The sequence below is a fragment of the Zingiber officinale genome, chromosome 6A (assembly GCF_018446385.1).
Source record: "Zingiber officinale cultivar Zhangliang chromosome 6A, Zo_v1.1, whole genome shotgun sequence".
NCBI lineage: Eukaryota > Viridiplantae > Streptophyta > Magnoliopsida > Zingiberales > Zingiberaceae > Zingiber > Zingiber officinale.
The window spans coordinates 84507593-84530156 of record NC_055997.1 but is presented as its reverse complement, the minus strand read 5'-3'; the positions used below and the strand labels follow the sequence as shown (position 1 = coordinate 84530156).

The window sequence follows — 22564 nt, the reverse complement described above, 5'->3', positions numbered from 1 at the left end:
TCGGAAATGGATGCGGATCCGTGGCTTCTCTCGGACTCGGCTTCTGATTCGTCCTCGCTTTCGGATTCGTTGTTATAGTCCCGGGCTGTTAACGCAAGAAAGTTCGTTTGCTCGAGTTCTTCGTCATCGGATTCCTCGGAAGAAGACTCATTCCATGTTGCCTTCAATGCCTTCTTTCTCTTTGGTTTCTTTGGATCCTTCTGGTTCGGGCAGTTTGCCTTGATATGCCCTTTTTGATTGCACCCGTAGCAGGTCACTTCGAATTTGACCTTCGAGCTTGGTTGAACTTCTTTGGACTGGATAGCTTTTCTGACATCCTTTTTGTTGAAGCCCTTCTTTTTGCAGAGTTTCTTTACCAGGTTGACTATTTCGGTTGTAAGCTCATCGTCGTCTTCCGAATCTGGTTCTTCTTCTGACTCAGGTTCGGTTCTGCGCTTCATCTTTGATTCGCGCATTCTTCCTGTTCCTGCAACCAAAGCCAACCCTTTCTCGGTCGGGTGTGCATTAGTCTGTTCATGAAGTTCGAATTCTGCAAAAAGTTCATCTAACTTAATAGTAGATAAATCCTTAGAAACCTTGTAGGCATCTACCATGGATGCCCACAAGGTGTTCCTCGGAAAGGCGTTTAAAGAATACCTTATGATGTCCCGGTTATTTACCTTCTGTCCAATTGCATGAAGACCATTGAGCAGATCTTGAATCTGGGCATGGAGTTGGGCAGCTGTCTCACCTTCCTGCAATTTGATATTAAACAATTTATTGAAAATTAAGTCTCTTTTACTTACTTTGGTGTCGGACGTCCCCTCGTGAAGTTCAATGAGCTTATCCCACAGCTCCTTGGCATTGCTAAAAGGGCCGACGCGGTTGAGTTCTTCTTTTGATAGGCCACACTGGAAGGTGCAGGTCGCCTTGGCCTTGGCATTGGCTTCCACCTTCTTAATCAGAGATGCGTCCCAGTCCTCGTATGGTAGTGGTTTGCCGGCGCTATCAGTTGGTAGTTGGAATCCGGTTTTGACAATCATCCAGACTTCGAAATGAGTCTGGAGATATGCCTCCATCCGACCCTTCCAGTACCCGAAGTCGTCTCCGGTGAATAGCGGGGGGCAGGCTGTACTGTAGCCTTCTTGAAGGGCCATTTTAGATCAACAAAAAAAAAATAAACAGCAAGAAAATCCCAGGACTTGGTCCTAGATTAGTAGTGCGGGAAGAAGAAAAATAGAACACGAACTTGGGTGGTGTTGCACCAACCTCGAGCAAAAACCGATTCGAGAAAAGAATTAAAATATAACTATAAAGCTAAATTCTAATTGACTCCGAAAAATCTGAAAATACCACGAAAAATTATTTTGAATGGTGGTTGCACCGATTCAAAATGACCCCGCTCTGATACCAATTGATGGATCGAAAGCGCTAGAGGGGGGGGGGGGGGTGAATAGCGCTCGTGACTATTTTTAGCGATTTATAACTAAGAGTAGAAATGCAGCGGAAATGAAAAGTAAAGTAAATACAAACACAGAAGACACAAGTATTTTACTTCGTTCGGAGCCTATCGCGACTCCTACTCGAAGGTCCGCGGTCCTTGACCGCTTTCGGTGGGCAACAATTATAAATTCGAACTATTACAAGCTAGAAGCAATTACAGTTAAGTGCCAATAAGAAAGTTTTACCAACGAACAAGAAAGTAGAAGAGCGTTGGAGGTTCAGTTCGTTGTTGCAGCAAAGCGTTGTTGAAGCGTACGGAGCACACGAGAGCACAAGACTTCTGTTCGGAATTCGATGTTCTGAGCTGCACCTCGAGGCCCCTTTTTATAACTCTGCAAGGTCTGATCCAGATCCCCAAGTCTCGGGATCAGATTTGACCCGAAGCGGATCGGTCGACCAATCCCCACGTTTGGTCGACCGATCAGATGATCTCCACTGCATCTGATCCGTTCATCCGTCTCTCCGCTTCGATCTGGTCAAACTTTATCCCTGGGTTCGGTCGACCGATCCCAAGGTTCGGTCGACCGATCAGTCTCCTCTGACCCGCACACCTCGGCTTGATCCAGTCGACACCTATCCCAGGTTCGGTCGACCGATCCTGAGGTCCGATCGACCGATCCTTGGTCGAACCCGGTCCAACTTCTGGAGTTCTGATCTGGTAGCTTGAAGGTTCGGTCGACCGATCCCAAGGTTCGGTCGACCGATCCCAAGGTTCGGTCGACCGATCCCGGTCAGTACTAACCCTGCACAAAAGTGTTAGTTTCCTGCAAAACAAAGTTAGAACACAAAAGATAATAAACAAATGAATTGACAGCCTTCGGACTGTCCGGGTCTGACTTCGGGTTTCTGGCCGGAAATCCTAGGTCGACCCGACGCCTACTGTTCCCTCTACGGGGAACGCGTCCTCACCTACTCCACTCAGGAGATTTACCTGATGCCAGTCCGGTCCTCCAGACCGAATGGACTTTCCGCCTAGGGTTATCACCCCCTAGGACCTAGGGTTACCGCCCCCTAGGGTTTTTCTCCACCTAGGGTTACCACCCCCTAGGACCTAAGGTTACCGCCCCTTAGGTTTTCCTCCACCTAGGGTTACCACCCCCTAGGACCTAAGGTTACCGCCCCTTAGGATTTTCCACCTGCCTAACCGCAGTTAGGACTTTCCTGCACAATTATTTAAGCTCATTAGATAACAAAACAACTTAACTTGAACCCTTTGACATAATCAAAACACCGGTTCGATCGTCGGATGCTTCCTGCACCAACACATCATAGTTGGTGGGTCGACCAGCGGAGACTCCAACCGAGCTCGAAAGTCGTATGCTAGACGACTGGAGATCCATGCTATAGGATCATCCAAGAGAAGGCGAACGGGCCCGAGATCAGCTTTGGTCCCAAGGATCTTGACGGGATCGAAGTGCCGCACGATGACGCCCTCATCATCCACGCGGTAATTGCCAACTACACTGTTCATCGCATATTTATTGACACAGGAAGTTCGGTCAACATCATCTTCAAGAAGGCCTTCGACCAACTCCGATCGACTGAGCCGAGTTGCTACCAATGACAACCCCTTTGTACGGGTTCACTGGCAACGAGGTCCAGCCGATCAGTCAAACAAAGTTGGCCATATCACTCGGGGAGGAACCACTCCGAAGGACCAGGACCACCACCTTCATTGTCGTGGATGCCCCATCAGCCTATAAAGTCATCCTGGGTCGACCGACTCTTAACGAGTTTCAGGCAGTAGTCTCGACCTATTGCCAAAAGATCAAGTTCTCCGTAGAGGACCGGGTCGGGGAAGTCAAAGGAGATCAACTGGTTGCTCGGCGCTGCTACGTTGAGATGGTAAAGGTGGAGGCTAAGTCCGCTCGGAAAGTTCCTCGACACGAGGTAAACGCCATAACCGAAAAACCTCATACTCTAGTTTATGAAGAGAAAGAAGAGGTGCAGATACACCCTAGCTGGACGGAGGCAATGACTTTCGTTGCGGCCGACCTGCAAGATGAGCAAAAGGCCGAGCTGATCAAATGCCTTCAGTGAAATCATGATGTCTTGCCTGGTCTACCCATGAACTACCTGGCATTTCCCCGAGCATAGCGCAACATGAGCTTCACGTCCGACCAGATGCTCGGCCGGTGAAACAAAGGAAGAGGGACTTCAGCGCGGAGCAGAATCAAATCATCCGAGATGAAGTAGAAAAGCTATTGGAGGTCGGCCATATCAGAGAGGTCCAGTTCCCAAGCTGGCTTGCAAATATAGTGTTGGTCTCCAAGCCTGGCAACAAATGGAGGGTCTGCATCGACTTTCGAGACCTCAACAAGGCCTACCCAAAAGACTTCTACCCATTGCCAAGGATCGATCAGATGGTAGACTTCACAGCTGGGTGTGAGCTGATATACATGCTAGACGCGTATCAGGGGGCATCATCAGGTGTCGCTCGCCCGGGAGGATCAAGAGAAGGTGAGTTTCAAAACGATGGACGGAACTTACTGCTATAATGTGATGTCATTCGGACTAAAGAATGTTGGGGCTACCTACCAAAGGCTCATGAATAATGTGTCCCGGCAGCAGATCAGATAGAACATTGAGGTGTATGTCGATGATATACTTATCAAATCCCTCCGGGCTGCCAACCTCTGTGCGGATATAGAAGAAACTTGCTAGACACTCCGCGCATATGGAATTAAGCTGAACCCGAACAAATGCCTGTTCGCCGCGAAGGGTGGGAAATTCCTCGGCTATATCGTTACTGAGCGGGGCATTGAGGTGAACCCTAGTAAGGTGAATGTGTTACAAGATATGTCGCCACCAAGAAATTTAAAGGAAGTTCAGCGCCTCACCGGTCGGATAACTGCCTTATCCCAGTTCATCTCTAAGTCCGCTGATCGGAGCCTCCCTTTTTTCAAGATACTACACCGAGCTACCAAGTTCTAATGGGACGAAAAATGCGATAAGGCCTTTGAAGAGATAAAGACATATCTGAATTCTTTGCCTGTATTGGCTAAGCCAGCTGCCGGCGAGCCGCTTCGTATTTATCTATCCTCGACCGAGCACGCTGTCGGCTCGACGCTAGTACGATCGAACGACGCGGAACAACTAGGGTACTTCCTGAGCCATATCTTAAAAGATGTTGAATCTCGCTACACTAGTCTCGAGAAACTTGCCTTTGCATTGGTGCTCGCCGCTCAGAGACTTCGGCCATACGTCCTTGCGCACACAATAATAGTAATGACCAGCAGCCCTCTGGGTAGAGTCCTTCTCAATCCAAAGGCATCTGGATGGCTGATTAAATAGACAACAGAGCTTAGTGAATTTGACATACAATATCAGCCCCGGATGACCATCAAAGCGCAATCCTTGGCGAACTTTGTCACCGAAGTTCAGAATCATGAGCCAGAAGGCACTTGGAGGATATATGTGGACGGATCGTCCACTTGGCAAGAAAGTGGAGTCAGTGTGCTACTAGTCTCTCCTCAGGAAGAGCGGATGCATCTATCGGTTCGGCTGGAATACCGGGCGACTAATAACGAAGCCGAGTACGAGGCGCTCATAACAGGTCTACAAGCTGCTCGGCATGTCGGAGCGATTAAAGTTTCGATTCACTCAGATTCCCAGTTAGCCGCCCATCAACTCACTTGGATATTTGAGATAAACAACACTCAGCTCAAGCTCTACGCCAAGGCCTTTGAAAAGCTAAAAGCCAACTTCCGGGAGGTGGTTGCTCAGAAGATACCCCGAGCAGAAAATCAAGTGGCGGACGAACTGACTAAGCTAGCCAGCTCCATCTCCCTAGTCATTATATTACAGCCGATCGAGCAGGTATCTCTGGTGGCACACGTCGATCGGATGAAAGGACTCACCTTCCCGAATGATTGGAGGATATCATTGATAGAGTTCCTGCGGTCAGGAATTACACCATCCGATCGGGAGGAAGCCCACCTGTTGAGAAGGAGAGCAGGAAGATTCACAATGATCGGGGATCAACTGTACAAGAAAGCTTTCTCCCGACCCCTACTTAAGTGCGTCAGACTAGAGGACATCGATTACATCTTACAGGAAGTGCATCAAGAAACTTGCATAGGACACCCAGGCGGTCGATCATTAGCCAAAAAGATACTGCTGGCCGGATATTTTTGGCTAACCCTCCAAGCAGACGCGGCTCGGACAGTGTCTACCTGCCTATCCTGCCAGAGGTATCACAACCTCTCACACCAACCCACAGAAGAGATGACGACGTCCACAGTATCCTGCCCATTCGACCAGTGGGGTATGGATATAGAGGGGTCCTTCCCCATGACAATCGACCAACGAAAGTTCCTGCTCGTCGCGGTAGACTACTTCTCCAAATGGGTCGAAGCCGAGCCGATCGCAAAAATAACCAAGCAAATGATTCAGAAATTCATCTGGCAGCACATCATATGTCGGTTCGAAATTCTGCGTCGGCTCGTCTCCGACAATGGGAGACAGTTCACCGGGCAACGTCTTAGAGAATGGTGCGAAGGCTACGAGATTCAGCAGGCCTTCATTTCTGTGGTGTATCCCCAGAGCAACGGACAAGCTAAAGTCGCCAATCAGGAGATTCTGTGAATTCTTCAAGTTCGGCTCGACCACATCGAGGGCAGCTGGGCGGACGAGCTTCTAGGCGTGCTATGGGTAATCCGCACTACCCCAAAGGAGGGGATGAGAATGCCACCGTTCCATTTGGTTTATGGAGGCGAAGCAGTCATCCCTGTTGAAGTTGGAATTGAGTCCGATCGTCTGCAGCAATATAGTGAGGGGAATGCCGAGCAGAGATTCCTGGAGCTGGACTTAGTGGACGAAGCACGCGCCAAAGCAGCCGTCCGGCTGACGGCTTACCTATTGGGACCTTTGTGCCCGCTAGAGGGGGGGGGGGGAATAGCAGCTCGTCGCGCTTGCGTCGGTTTGCTTCGTCTTGATAATGTGCAGTGAAATACAAAGACATAAACACTCACAACGCTAACAATTAGGATTTACTTGGTATCCACCTCAAGATGAGGTGACTAATCAAAGGATCCACACACGACACGCTATCTCCACTATGAATAACTCCTTCTCGGTCGCAGCCGGAGGCGGAGAAGCCTCGTACAAACTCACACAACAATACACACAAAAATACAAGAATAAGAATTACAAATACACGTAAAGAGACTCTCTTCTTGCTTACTTGTGCTTGTTGTTGCCTCTTGAACCTTGAGAGAACACTCCCAAGAGCTTTCAAGAACTGGCGGTGAAGATAGAAGAAGATCGCTGTAAGCTCGCAGGAAACAAATCGCAAAAGATCTGCGGAGAAAACGCTCCGCCCAGGCTTTAAACAGTGCTCCCAATCGATCCAATCAATCCCCAATCGATTGACACGTCAGCACCGCTCCATCGCAGCCGTCTATCACCTACATCCTGCCCAACGATTGAATCCCAATCGATCGGCTAATCGATTGGGATAGTCTGAATCGATCTGTGGATTGATTCAGAAGCTTTCTGTGTTCTCGCGATCGTGCGAGAACTTCCCTGCCCAATCGATCGGCTGATCGATCAACAGCTCCCAATCGATCACCCGATCGATTGGGAAGGCCTCTGTGCTTGTGAATTATGGTCCCAATCGATCGACCAATCGATTGGGTCATTCCTTCCTTCACAGCACACTCTAATCGATCAGCTGATCGATTGGACTCTGGTTCAATCGATCGCCCGATCGATTGAGCAGCCTGGACTTGACTCAAACTCAAGTCCAAAGTCTCTAACCCAACTCCCGGTCAACTGTGACCTGTTGGGTCTCCATGCCTAGTATTTGGCCACACCCTACCAACCTCGAACTAGCCTTCTAGTCTCCTCCATCAGCCTTGCATCCCTCTGATATCTCCCCATCCTTCACGCCTTGCCTTCAAGAGCTTCCTTCGACCTCATTCTAGTTGTCGAGTTCTCCTTACCAAGTCACACTAGGACTTACCTTGCCAAGACCACATGCTTGGACTTACAACCTTTGCCAAGATCACACTTGGGCTTTCCAATCGCCTGGCTCCTCACCAGGACTTTTTCCTTTGTCAAGATCACACTTGGACTTTCCAATTGCCCGGCTCCTCACCAGCACTTTCTCCTTTGCCAAGATCACACTTGGACTTCCCAATTGCCTGACTTTTCACCAGAACTTTCTCCTGCCTAGATATTTCGTTCCAAATTTGGAATGAAAATTTTTTGTCGTAAAAAATGTTGCATAATTGCAAATAACCACAACTAAAAAAACCCTATTTTCATTGTAAATTTACGACAAAAACATATTTTCGTAGCAAATATGCAACGAATCAAGATTTGTCGTAAATTTACAACAAATTTAGATTCGTCACAAATCTGCAATGAATCTGGATTCGTTGCAAATTTGCTATAAATCTGGATTCATTCGAGAAAATGTCGCTTTTCTCCCCTACAAAGCTCGACCATCTTTTATAAATTTGTGACGAATTTTGGGACGAATGTGGATTCATCACAGATTTGTGATGGCCAGTATGTATATATATAACTAGAAAACAAAGACTGAAAATAGAAACTGTCACAACATAGAGTGGGGACTAGCGACTGGAACCTCCTGACAGCTTCAACCTGAAATAGGAAATAAGCAACGGGATGAGTTCAAGAACTCGACGGTGGCTGGGGCTGCGACTGGTACTGAACTAGTAACTGAGGCTGCAACTGGTACTGAACCAGTGGCTGGGGCTGCAACTGATACTGCACTAGCGACTAAGGATGCAACTGATACTGCCCCTGCGTCAGATACTGAGGTCCCGAGATAGGACTCTGTGATACCGTAAAAACACTGAAGTGCTCCTGTCCGTGCATGCCATATACAGCTACTGCAGGGGGGCTTGTCCTTTATTGGGGATGCGAAGATTGGACCTTCTGCCCCCCTCGTTGAGTCCCTATCTGACTGTACTGCCCTCCTTGAACAGAAACCTCGAAAGCCACGTGTTGAGCCTTCAGCGAACAATCTCGGCTCATGTGCCCAGGGAGTTTGCAATAGTAGCAAACTGACTGTCCCAAGGTGCAAGCTGATGTGATATGATCCCTGGACCCACATCGAGTGCAGTGCACGTCATTGGCGGGCTGTTTCTGGTTCTCCTGAGAAGATTGGAAACGTCCTGATGAGGTCCACCCTGATTTCTGAGGTTGGCCAGATGCCCTAGAAGTACCCAGACCCGATTGACTGTGAACACTTTGGTGTTGTCCGGTAGCCTGTGGCTGCTGGATCTGTCCTAAAGTTCGATCTGTTTGCTTCCTTTTCTTGTCCGCACTAGTTCTCTGCTGAGCCAACTTAATCATAAGGGCTCTATCCAATGTCTCAATGTAAGATGAATTACCAAAACCCGTAATCTTTACTTGAAGATGTTCATCCAGTCCTTGGACAAACTGAAGCATACGTGACCTATTCTCAGCAACTAACTCTGGATAAAATCTGGCTAACTGATTAAATTCAACATTGTTTTCTATCGCTGTATGGTTGTTCTGCCGAAAACTCAGAAAATCCTAACGACATGTCATCTGATATAACCGTGGAAAATACCGACTCTCAAAAGTCTCTCTAAATCTTGCCCAAGTGATGTGTTGCTCGCCTATGATTGAGCACTGCATGTCCCACCAGATATCGGCCTCGTCCCGTAAATAGAAAGCAGCCAGCTCTGCCTTCTCCCACTCGGAGCAAGCTATATAGAAGAAAGTCTGCTCCATCGTCTCTATCCAACACTGAGCCACGTTCGAGTCAGACTCCGTGGAATAGCATGAATCGACTTTTCATTGACTTTGCCAAAGCTGGGATCTGAGCTCGTGCCGCAATTATATCAATAGGGTGAGTAGAGCTCGCCGTGGGAACTGGCGGAACCACTAGAGCTAGTACTACAAGTGGTAACTGTAACGCCCGGTCCTTAGCTGCTTCCGAAGGACGGGGTTACTTGAAACATAGAACAGAAAACATACATACATGCATACATGGCAGCGGAAGTAAATAAATAAAACCTAATAATCATTTTTCATATTTCATGTTATCATAGAAGCATGTCCATTATCATAAAGCATACTAACATGAAACATGGAAACATAAGTTCATAATAAGTATGCACCATAAAAAAAATATCATGTAGCAAAATATGATTCACATGTAAAGTTTTAAAACATATAAGCATGAAGCAGATTTATTCCACCATGTCACTGCCACACACATTCTTGCCCTTCCTGCTGCTCCCTTTTTAATTCAATCATTCTTTTTCTTTATCTGTAGTACAAGGGAAATTAAACTATAAGCTCATAGGCTTAGTAAGATTCTTTCCTACTCACAAAACATAAATCATGCATCTAAACATAAAGTGGTGACATGTTCATTCAACCAACATCCATATATAAATTTTGCATGCTAGCATAAAGTGGAGTCATACTCATGTAAATCAATCATAACATAGCATGTGAGAGCTCATACATAAAGTAATAGCATGATTATCTAGGCATCATAGACATATTTTCCAAAAAGAAACATCTTACTAGAACATAAAGAAAACATTTAGCATGAATAGGTATATGCAAGATGTCCTTTTGAAAACATGTATCATGAAATGAGCATATGCAAGATGTCCTTTGAATATATATATATATATATATATATCATATAAATACTTAAACATAATCTCAACATGAGGGCCCGGCTTTGTACCACATACATGAATTTACGCGCATCCTAAATAGATCCAAGGTAGCTAATCTTGAACCTACTAGGAACTAGGCCCGTTTCCTTGACCATCGACCTAGGGGCACTTAGGAGCCCATCCCTTACTAGGCCCGTTTCATTGACTATCGACCTAGGGGCAACTTAGGAGCCCATCCCCGGTACAAGTCATACAAAGTAAAATAACATACAATGTTTCTTATCATATCATAACATATCATGTTCTTGTCATATCATGTTCTTGTCATATCATGAAAAGTGCTTTTAATCCCAACTTAAGAGAAGCATCTCTTAGGCTTTTCATCATACATAAGCCTTGCATAACATAATGACATAAGTGCACATACATATAGCATATCATAGAGAAAACATACATGATGACATAAGTGCACATAACATTTAGCATATCATAGAGAAAACATACATGATGGCATAAATGCACATAACATTTAGCATATAACATACAACATAGTGACATAAACTCCATAGCACATCATAAGAAGTCATTATCATACATGGTTGGGGTTTTGATCCTCCTACAAACCTTAAATCATAACTTGGCCAAAACCTAAAGAGTAGGGTTTTAGGTCTTTAACATAACATGGAGCATGAAACTTACACTAACCATATATCAAAGATCATACATAATGAGGAAACATATACAAGCATAGTTAGGTTTCAAAACTTTTCCCTAAGCCTTTCATCCATTCTTGGGCGAAGCTTAAAGAGTAGGGTTCTAGGTTTTTAACACAACATGAAGCATGAAACTTACACTAACCATATATCAAAGATCATACATCATAAGGAAGCATATACAAGCATAGTTAGGTTTCAAAACTTTTCCCTAAGCCTTTCTTCCATTCATGGCCGAAACCTAAAGAGTAGGGTTCTAGGTTTTTAACACAACATGAAGCATGAAACTTACACTAACCATATATCAAAGATCATACATCATGAGGAAGCATATACAAGCATAGTTAGGTTTCAAAACTTTGCTCTAAGCCATATATTCAATCTTGGCGTTCTAAACTTTTTAATACAACATGTAGCATGAAATCTTAAACTAACAACATGTAAGAGATCATAAGTCATGAAGAAGCATAAACAAGTATGGTTAGATTTAAAAACTTTGCTCTAAGCCTTATATTCAATCTTGGCCGAAAACAAAGGGGTAGGGTTCTAGGTTTTTAACACAACATGAAGCATGAAACTTACACTAACCATATATCAAAGATCATACATAATGAGGAAGCATATACAAGCATAGTTAGGTTTCAAAACTTTTCCCTAAGCCATATATTCAATCTTGGCCGAAACCTAAAGGTAAGGTTCTAAACTTTTTAATACAACATGTAACATGAAAACTTAAACTAACAACATGTAAGAGATCATACATCATGAAGAAGCATAAACAAGCATGGTTAGATTTAAAAACTTTGCTCTAAGCCTTATATTCAATCTTGGCCGAAACCTAAGGAGTAGGGTTCTAGGTTTTTAACACAACATGAAGCATGAAACTTACACTAACCATATATCAAAGATCATACATCATAAGGAAGCATATACAAGTATAGTTAGGTTTCAAAACTTTTCCCTAAGCCTTTCTTCAATTCTTGGCCGAAACCTAAAGAGTAGGGTTCTAGGTTTTTAACACAACATGAAGCATGAAACTTACACTAACCATATATCAAAGATCATACATTATAAGGAAGCATATACAAGCATAGTTAGGTTTCAAAACTTTTCCCTAAGCCATATATTCAATCTTGGCCGAAACTTGCAAGGCAATTCCCTAGGTTTTTCAAACCACCTTTAAACATAAAGCATACGAGGGCTACTTGTACTGCAGGTGAGGGAATACTTACTTCCTTTCGCTAAATAACAAGACCCTTGTTGAGAAGTTTGCCTAGGAAGAAGATCCCCTTTAGCTTAGTTTCGGCAAATGAAGGAAATGGTTGGGAATTTCGGTGGAAGAAGAGAGGAGGAAATAGAGAGAAGACAAAATAAAAATTTTCCTTCCTCCCTCTTATTTATGCCAAAATGAAGGAAGAAGACAAAACCATCTTCTCATTGGGAAGGAAGAAGAGAACTCAAACTTCTCCTTCTAAGTCTCCTTCTAAGTGAAGGGGCCTTCAGCTTAACTACAATCTCCCTTCTTTTCCTAACAGCACACCTCTGCTGGGGCTACTGGTTATTACCTAAAACCACTTGCTAAGAGGTCCAAGGTTCAAACCTTGGTCATGCCTCTTTTTGGTTCTATTTCCTTTTTATTTTTTGAAAAATCTACATAAAGCCTATTTTAATCATGGGAAAAATTCATAAAATTGCTATCCTACGGGTGTTACTGTTGGTTGCCACTCGGAAAGCCTAGAGGTTCCACTGTAAAAAATTTTGTACAAAGGTCTGAACCTTTTCCAACCTACCATGTGTTCTTTTAAATTAAATTTTGGATCGCCTGCGAAACTTAACATATTTGATCCAAAACTTAATCTATTTGTTCTTTTAGGTTTTGACTTGGATCTCCTGCGGAACTTAACACGTTCGACCCAAATCACCTTAAGTTATTAATTCCATTAAATATTAATTTCCATAATTGGTTCCCAGTACTGACGTGGCGAGGCACATGACCTTCTTGGATATGGGAGCAACCACCACCGACTAGACAAAATCTTTTATAGAAATCTAATATTTAATTTCCTAAAATAACTTTAGGTTAACCGAAAAGAACAATCAAATCACAAGGAAAAATAAAACAAAAGAACACAACTCCGAAAAACATATTCGAAATACTATAACGTAAGCCTCTTGTATTTGGTATTATTTCCATAAATAACTAGTATGATGCGGAAAAGGAAAAACTACTAGTTATACCTTCTAGAAAGACCTCTTGATCTTCTACCGTATTCCTCTTCTAACCTCGGACGTTGTGCGGGCAACGATCTTCCGAGATGAGAAACCACCAACCACCTTCTCCTCCAAGCTAGGTTCGGCCACAATAAGGAAGCTTCACCAAGGAAGAAGATCAAAACACCAACCAAGCTCCAAGAGATGCTAGCTTTTTCTCCTTCTTCTTCTTCTTCTCCAAGTAGTATCCGGCCACCACAAGAGCTCCAAGGGGAGAGAGAGGTTCGACCACCACAAGAGGAAGAGAGGGAGAGGATGATGATGGCCGGCCACACCAAGGAACAAAAGAGGGAGAGAAATAATAGAAGTTGTACCTCATGAAGACACCCCTACCCCTTCTTTTATATTCCTTGGCTTTGTCAAATAAGGAAATTTATTTATAATAAAATTTCCTTAACTTTATTTGACAATAATTAATTAAGAAAAAATAAATAAAATTTCCTAATTAATTGAATTGTGGCCGACCACCTCATGGAGAACAAATAAGCCAATTTTTAATCAACAATTAAAACTTCCTTATTTATCTTTAGAAATTTTAAAAAATAAAATTTCCCTTTAAAATCCCTTCATGGTTGATAAAAAGTCTAATGAACCCAAATCCCTTTAAGCAAGATTCACAAGTTGGAAAATTTTCCAACTCTACTGAATCCAAAAGTCCATCGGCTATTAGCCTCTGAATCCTACTTAAGTTAATATGACCAAGCCTTAGATGCCAAAGATATGCTTGGTTCATTTCTGAAGGTTCTTTTCTTTTATTTGAGTTAGAAGATGAGTTATAAATTTCCTTGTTTTGCTTTGTGGAAGAAATTGGATTTAAAGTATACAAATTGCCAACTAATGTACCAGAACAGATAATCACTTTATTTCTCTTAATAACTACATCGTTACTGAAAGAAACTGAATATCCATCTAAAAACAGTTTAGAAACTGAAATTAAATTCTTTCTAAAACTGGGTACATAAAAACAATTTCTTAAAACCAAATTTCTATTACTACTAAAAGATAAGTAGACGTCTCCCACTGCAATAGCCGCCACCTTAGTAGCATTGCCCATGTAGACGGTAATCTCTCCTTCAGTTAGTCGTGGAACCCCTGCAGGAATTACGGGACATGATCGGTGGCTCCGTATCTCTGACAAACCAAAAGGTAGATAACACCGCTAAACATGTTTCAACAACTAGAGCATGAGATATACCTTTGTTGTTCGATTCCCTACGAGGACGATCGCCTTCCAATGCCCCGATCGTGAGATGAAGCACTTGCCTTCTGACTTCTTCACTCCGACTTTAAATCCCGTACTGAGTTTTATTCTTTCTTGAACCAACTTGTTTCTTCTTCTTCTTCCTTTCGGCTTAGTAGAACCATTTTCAACATAGTGAATATGAGAGTTGTGACGAAACAATCCTTCTGCTGCCTGAAGTTATGTCAGTACGTCCGCCAATGAATATACCCTTTTATTCATATTGTAATTCGTGAATTGCTCAAAACTTCTAGGTAGTGTTTGGAGGATCATATCGATCCGGGTTTCCCCAATTTCTCCTCCAAGGATCTATATCTCATTCGGATAAGCCATCATCTTTAGGATATGATCCCTCACAGAGTACCCTCTTGCATGGTGGTCGTCATTATCTTTCTCATGGCTTCTTGTCTGAAGCCCTATCCTGATCCAAAGAGTTCCTTGAGATTGTTCATAATATCATAAGTCGTTGGTAAATCTTGATCTCGATGTTGCAATACATTTGACATCGAAGCCAAATGTAACACCGCCGCCATCTCATCCGCTTTACCCATTTCCTATGATATTCAATCTCTTCGTAGATTCACCAAGATGGGTGCTTGGCAAGGCTCACAAGATAAATTTATAGCTTCAAAAGAAGAACAATGTCCGTGTTTCTTTTCCAATCTATGTAATTAGGTCCAATAAGTCTATTCCATTGAAGTATGATGGATGGGTTGAAAGTCATCCTAAGAATCACAAATAACTTTTGGTCGAACTCTAAATTTAGAATAATATTGATTCCTCAAACAATACTATTTTAAATTAACCAACACCTCAAAACACCGTGAATTTTGTATGCCACGTTAGTGTGGACATATACAAATTCAACATTTGTAAAAGGAGGGTTTTAACCCATTAATTTTATTATCTTGTCAACCTAACTTTTCGACAAATAAAATTAATAGTTGGTGTCTTTCGTCACACAAATAATAGCGATGACTCGATGGGAGGATACTATTAGATGTCTAAGTGTATACCATTACTTGACACTAAGTCCATTAATAAGATTATGCCCTTCCGTGGGGAAGATCACACGCTCTTAATTAACTTCCTATAGTCATCCAAAATGAAGTCCATTCTAGTGATCCACAAACAAGCTCATCCGCTATGGAGGAAGGCACTCGAGAGCCAACGCAAGTTTGTTTGCATACTTACAAACCAAGAATGGAGACCATGGGATTTATTTAAAATCTCTCTCCCACTTAGTTATTTATAAGCGAGGAATTTTAACTATGCTAGCCTACTAGTCATGTATACTAACATGCACACACACAAAGACAATATAAAAGCAATAAATAGAAAATCTAATTTTCAACTATTATGACTTTTATCTATAGTTGTCCTCGTGTTGTCAATCCCAAGTCGCCGTATTCGCCACCGCCATCGGGTTCTAGCCGCGATCCATCTTGCTCTAGTTCCCACGCCTACGGTCCTGTAAGGTTCCACGCTTTGCAAAGATTTGATCATGACATAAATAGAATTTTACATTTTGATCCTATATTCCATAAAAGGAATGTATATATCTAGATCGAAAATAAAATCCTAATAAAACTAAATACGCTCCTGCTGTATTTAATACAATCATGCACACACATATAAATGCCCTGACATGTCCAAGTCACACACATAATAACTAAAAGTCATAATAGTTGGATCCCGCATCCAAAAGTTAAGACATCCTACTATTAACTGCCTAAATTATGTATGGCACGTGCATAATTAAACTAATACCAAATACACAAAGGCAAAACCCTAGCTCGATACGATTGTTGGTTGCTACTCTGGAAAGCCTAGAGGTTCCATTGCAAAAATTTTCATAAAGGTCCGATCCTTTTCCTAGCTACCATGTGTTCTTTTAAATTAAATTTTGGATCGCTCATGGAACTTAACATGTTTGATCCAAAACTTAATCTATTTGTTATTTTAGGTTTTGACTTGGATCTCCTGCGAACTTACACGTTCGACCTAAATCACCTTAAGTTATTAATTCCATTAAATATTAATTTCCATAATTGGTTCCCAGTATTGACGTGGCAAGGTGACCTTCTTGGATATGGGAGCAACCACCACCGACTAGACAAAACCTTTTATAGAAATCTAATATTTAATTTCCTAAAATAACTTTAGGTTAACCGAAAAGAACAATTAAATCACAAGTAAAAATAAAACAAAAGAACACAACTCGAAAAACATATTCAAATACTAGAACGTAAGCCTCTTGTATTTGGTATTATTTCCATAAATAACTAGTATGATGGAAAAGGAAAAACTACTAGTTATACCTTCTAGAAAGACCTCTTGATCTTCTACCGTATTCCTCTTCTAACCCTGGACGTTGTGTGGGTAACGATCTTCAGAGATGAGAAACCACCAACCACTTTCTTCTCCTCCAAGCTAGGTTCGGCCAATAAGGAAGCTTCACCAAGGAAGAAGATCAAACACCAACCAAGCTCCAAGAGATGCTAGCTTTCTCTCCTCCTTCTTCTTCTTCTCAGTAGTATCCGCCACCACAAGAGCTCCAAGGGGAGAGAGGTTCGACCACCACAAGAGGAAGAGAGGGAGAGGATGATGATGGTGACCACACCAAGGAACAAAAGAGGGAGAAAAAATAGAGTTGTCACCCATGAAACCACCCCTCCTTTTATATTCCTTGGCTTTGGTGAATAAGGAAATTTATTTATAATAAAATTTCCTTAACTTTATTGACAATAATTAATTAAGAAAAATAAATAAAATTTCCTAATTAATTGAATCTTTTAACCACCTCATGGAGAACAAATAAGCCAATTTTAATCAACAATTAAAACTTCCTTATTTATCTTCGAAATTTTAAAAATAAAATTTCCTTTAAAATCCCTTCATGGTTGATAAAAAAATTTCTATAATTTTAATTTTCAATAATTTTAAAGAGAAAAATAAAATATCTTTCGATCTACAAATAAGGAAAGAGATCTAATTTCTTTCTTTAATCTTTAGATCCTTTTAAGAGAGATATTTTAATTTTAATTCTCTTTAATAAATTATATCTTCCACATAATAAAAATTAAAATTAAAATCCTTTTAATTTAATTATGGCGGCCCTCTCTAGCTTGGGTTCAAGCTAGGGCCGCCACCCTAAACCATGCTTAGGCCTACCTAGATTCCAGCTTGGCCGACCCCCTTTAGGTGGGTATAGTACTCTATAAATAAGAGGCTACGATAGGGATCGAGAGGAGGAATTGGTTTTGGTCTCCCGATAAAATTAAGCATCCCGTGTTCGCAACGAACACACAACTTAATTTTATCAATAATAATTCATTCCACTAGAGAACTATTATTGAACTACCGCACCAATCCCAAATTACATTTTTGGGCTCCTTCTTATTATGAGTGTGTTAGTCTCCTTGTGTTTAAGATATCGAATGTCCACTAATTAAGTGAGTTACTGACAACTCATTTAATTAATATCTTAGTCCAAGAGTAGTACCACTCAACCTTATCGTCATGTCGGACTAAGTCCACCTGCAGGGTTTAACATGACAATCCTTATGAGCTCCTCTTGGGGACATTATCAACTTAGTATCTCTAGGACACAGTTTCCTTCTATAATCAACAACACACACTATAAGTGATATCATTTCCCAACTTATCGGGTTTATTGATTTATCGAACTAAATCTCACCCATTGATAAATTAAAGAAATAAATATCAAATATATGTGCTTGTTATTATATTAGGATTAAGAGCACACACTTCCATAATAACCGAGGTATTTGTTCCTTTATAAAGTCAGTATAAAAGAAACAACCTCAAATGGTCCTACTCAATACACTCTAAGTGTACTAGTGTAATTATATAGTTAAGATAAACTAATTCCTAATTACACTACGACCTTCCAATGGTTTGTTCATTTCCATTTTGGTCGTGAGCTTCTGTTTATAATTTATAAGGTACTGATAACATCATCTTCTATATGTGACACCACATACTATGTTATCTACAATATAAATTAATTGAACAACTACAAACAAATGTAGATAAATTGACCAAATGTGATTCTTTATTTAACATAAATGTTTACGAAAGCTTAGGCTTTCAGTATACACTCCAACAGTTACAATCCCCATACCTCATAAAAGTTCGCCCTCGAACTTAAAATAACTCCGGGTACTTTTGGGTTGGGATAATACCTATAGTGACATCAAGGTGGCACAAGACTTTCCTGCTGAGCGCATCGGCCACTTTGTTGACTTTTCCTGGATGGTAGAAGATTTCGTAGTCATAGTCCTTGACCAGTTCGAGTCATCTGCGTTGTCTCATGTTCAGGTCTTTTTGTGTGAAGAAGTATTTCAGACTTTGGTAATCTGTATAAATCTTACACTGAGCTCCATATAGGTAATGTCTCCATATTTTGAGAGCGAAGACCACGACAGCTAGCTCTAGATCGTGAGTGGGATAATTTTTTTCATGTTCCTTGAGTTGCCTAGAGGCATAGGCAATGACCTTGCCATTCTGCATGAGTACAACTCCGAGTCCTAATCTGGAAGCGTCACTGTACATATCAAAGTTTTCGTTACTTTCTGGAAGAGTGAGGATTGGAGCACTGGTCAGTCTCCTTTTCAACTCCGTGAAACTCTTCTCGCAGTCGTCGGTCCATTCGTACTTTCTGTTCTTCCTGGTGAGAACGGTCATTGGGGTTGCAATTCTAGAGAAACCCTCCACAAACTTCCTGTAATAGCCTGCTAACCCAAGAAAACTTCTGATTTTTCTGGCATTCTTTGGCCTGTTCCAGCTACTCACAGCTTCGATCTTTATCGGGTCCACCATCACTCCATCCTTGGAGATAATATGACCCAAGAATGATACTCGATCGAGCCAGAACTCACATTTGGAGAATTTCACATAGAGCTGTTTCTCCCGAAGAATCTGTAATACCATATTCAGGTGTTCGACATGCTCGTCTTGGTTTCTCGAATAGATGAGGATATCGTCGATGAAGACAATTATGAATTTGTCGAGGTATGCCGAGAATACCCGATTCATCAGGTCCATAAACAAAGCAGGAGCATTCGTCACTCCGAAGGGCATAACCACGAACTCATAGTGTCCATATCTTGTTCAGAAAGTCATCTTCAGTATATCATCTTGTTTCACTTTTACTTGATGATATCCAGACCTCAGGTCAATCTTAGAGAAGACGGTGACACCTTTTAACTGGTCAAACAGGTCGTCAATCCGTGGTAGCGGGTACCTGTTCTTGATCGTCACTTTATTCAGCGCTCGGTAGTCTATGCACATTCGCATAGACCCATCTTTCTTCTTCACAAACAGTACCGGAGCTCCCCATGGAGAGTGACTAGGGAGGATAAGTCCCTTGTTGAGCAACTCCCGTAGCTGTTCCTGAAGTTCCTTTAATTCAGCTGGCGACATACGGTAAGGTGCTTTAGAGATCGGCTTAGTACCAGGAATCAATTCGATCTCAAATTCAACTTCTCTATCGGGGCTAACCCTAGTAGTTCATCGGGGAATACCTCTGGGTAGTTGCATACAATTCTGACATCTTCCCGCTTCTGGTCCTCTGCTTGACTAGTATCGACTACATGTGCTAGAAATCTAGTGCATCCGCGGTCTAACATCTTTTGCACCTTTAAGGCTGATAAGAATTCCTTAGTCTCCTTCCTTGGCTCTCCCATAAACTCAAATGTCAGTTCTGCTTTAGGCTGAAAAATCACTTTTCTTTTACGACACTCGATCGAAGCACTGTATTTACTCAGGAAATCCATGCCCAATATCATGTCATAGTCTTGCATGTCGAGCACTATCAGATCACAATAGAGCTCTTTGTCTGTGATTCTGATAGGTGCAGCTCGCAGCACATGAGTAGATGACATCACTTCTCCCGAAGACAGGGTCGTTAAGAACTTGTAATTTAAAGCTTGTGGTGACATGTCTATCTTCCTTGTAAAAGGTGTAGAGACGAACGAGTGCATCACCCCAGTATCAAATAATACAGTAGCATGCTGACTGAAAATAAATATCTGACTTGTGACAACTGTAGAAGCATTCGCCACGTCTTCCTTGGTGAGAGAGAAAATCCTAGCATCTAGTAATGATGGGGCTTCCAATCTCCTTGGCTTATCCGAGGGCCTCTATCGAGACTACATCCGGAGTGTGGGAGAGCACCTGTCGAACGCAGACTTTTGGTGAGTGTCGGACACGACTAGGGCTCTCGGCTCTATGCCTTCTAGTCCACAATTGAGCACCTTTTTGTGCCCATCCCATACTCGGGATGCTTCCACATATTAGTAGCGAGGGTACGTCGGTTGTATTCTGGCCTTGGGTCTGCTCCATTCTTTGCTTTCTGCCTTGCTGTGGTTTCCTTTCTCTGGGTCTGGTGCTTTGAAATTTCGTCCTCCGATCGGGCTTGACTCTTGCCCCGTTCGCCTTGCAAATAGTGTTCGGTGATCAAGGCACTCGATTAGCTCTTGATGGCGGTCTATTAACTCCTGCCCACATCAAAGCTATCTCGGGTTTGAGCATTTTCAGCATAAGTCTGGCCCTTTCTCTTTCTGTACTGACCAGCTCTGGGCATAGGCGCGCTAGTCGGTTGAATCTCTTCACAGCTTCATTGACTGATAGGTCACCTTGTCGGAACTCGGTGAACTCGTTATAGTGCTTGTTTGTCACACGCATGTGAAAGAATTCTTCGAAAAATTCAGTTTCGAAGTCCGTCCATCTCATCTGATTCACTTGTCTCTTTGCTTTAACTTCGTCCCACCACATTCTGGCATCTCTCGTAAGGCAGAACGATGCACACTTGACATTCTCATGTTCAGGCCAGTCCAATAGCTCTACTATACTCTCTACAGTCTTGAACCAGGTTTGAGCGTCCCATGGTTCACAATTTCCAGAGAAGGCTTTCGGCTTCAGCCTCTGCCACTGAATCAGGTACGCCTCCTGTCGAACCACTGGAGCAGGGCCCACGGGTGGTACTGGTGCCGGTGGTACTGGTACAGCCGTAGGTACGACTAACATCGCATTCTGATTCACTGGTGGGGTAGCAGGGTTCTCCTGCTGATTCATCAGAACATTAATCACCTGCTGTTGTTTTGTAACTTGACGCTAGAGCTCGGTAACTACATCCATCAGATCAGGTGAGGGTACTGTCTCATCAGCTCTGGCATTGCGTCTTCTGGCCATTCTTATCTTCATCAATCACAACAAGGCTAGTATAAGATTACCATTCTAACCTATATCCATGCATACTTAGACTAAAGTATTTCTTATCATAATTAAAGAATAGAGTAAGTAGAAATTCTTACTTGGAGCGGCAGGATGGAGGCTTGATGTGTGTGTAGTGGGAAGACAGACCTGCTCTGATACCAAACTGTAACGCCCGCCCCTCAGCTGCTTCCGAAGGAAGGGATTACTTGAAACATAATTTCAACATGAGGGCCCGACTTTGTACCACATACATGAATTTACGCGCATCCTAAATAGATCCAAGATAGCTAATCTTGAACCTACTGGGAACTAGGTCCGTTTCCTTGACCATCGACCTAGGGGCACTTAGGAGCCCATCCCTTACTAGGCCCGTTTCATTGACCATCGACCTAGGGGCAACTTAGGAGCCCATCCCCGGTACAAGCCATACAAAGTAAAATAACATACCATGTTTCTTATCATAGCATATCATGTTCTTGTCATATCATGAAGAGTGCTCTTAATCCCAACTTAAGGGAAGCATCTCTTAGACTTTTCATCATACATAAGCCTTGCATAACATAATGACATAAGTGCACATACATATAGCATATCATAGAGAAAACATACATGATGGCATAAGTGCACATAACATTTAGCATATCATAGAGAAAATATACATGATGACATAAATGCACATAACATTTAGCATATAACATACAACATAGTGACATAAACTCCATAGCACATCATAAGAAGTCATTATCATGCATGGTTGGGGTTTTGATCCTCCTACAAACCTTAAATCATAACTTGGCCGAAACCTAAAGAGTAGGGTTTTAGGTCTTTAACATAACATGGAGCATGAAACTTACACTAACCATATATCAAAGATCATACATAATGAGGAAGCATATACAAGCATAGTTAGGTTTCAAAACTTTTCCCTAAGCCTTTCATCCATTCTTGGGCGAAACTTAAAGAGTAGGGTTCTAGGT

General features: G+C 42.3%; 1 protein-coding gene across 1 annotated transcript; it reads left to right on the top strand.

Annotated features, from left to right (window-relative positions):
* Positions 1–4818: 4818 nt before the first annotated feature.
* LOC121994993 lies at positions 4819–6069 on the top strand. Its single transcript, XM_042548857.1, has one exon. The coding sequence runs from the start codon at positions 4819–4821 to the stop codon at positions 6067–6069; it is 1251 nt and encodes a 416-aa protein (XP_042404791.1).
* Positions 6070–22564: the final 16495 nt, after the last annotated feature.

Excerpts from the sequence above, each read along its gene's own strand:
- LOC121994993 (XM_042548857.1), top strand. The coding sequence starts at position 4,819 with ATGACCATCAAAGCGCAATCCTTGGCGAACTTTGTCACCGAAGTTCAG.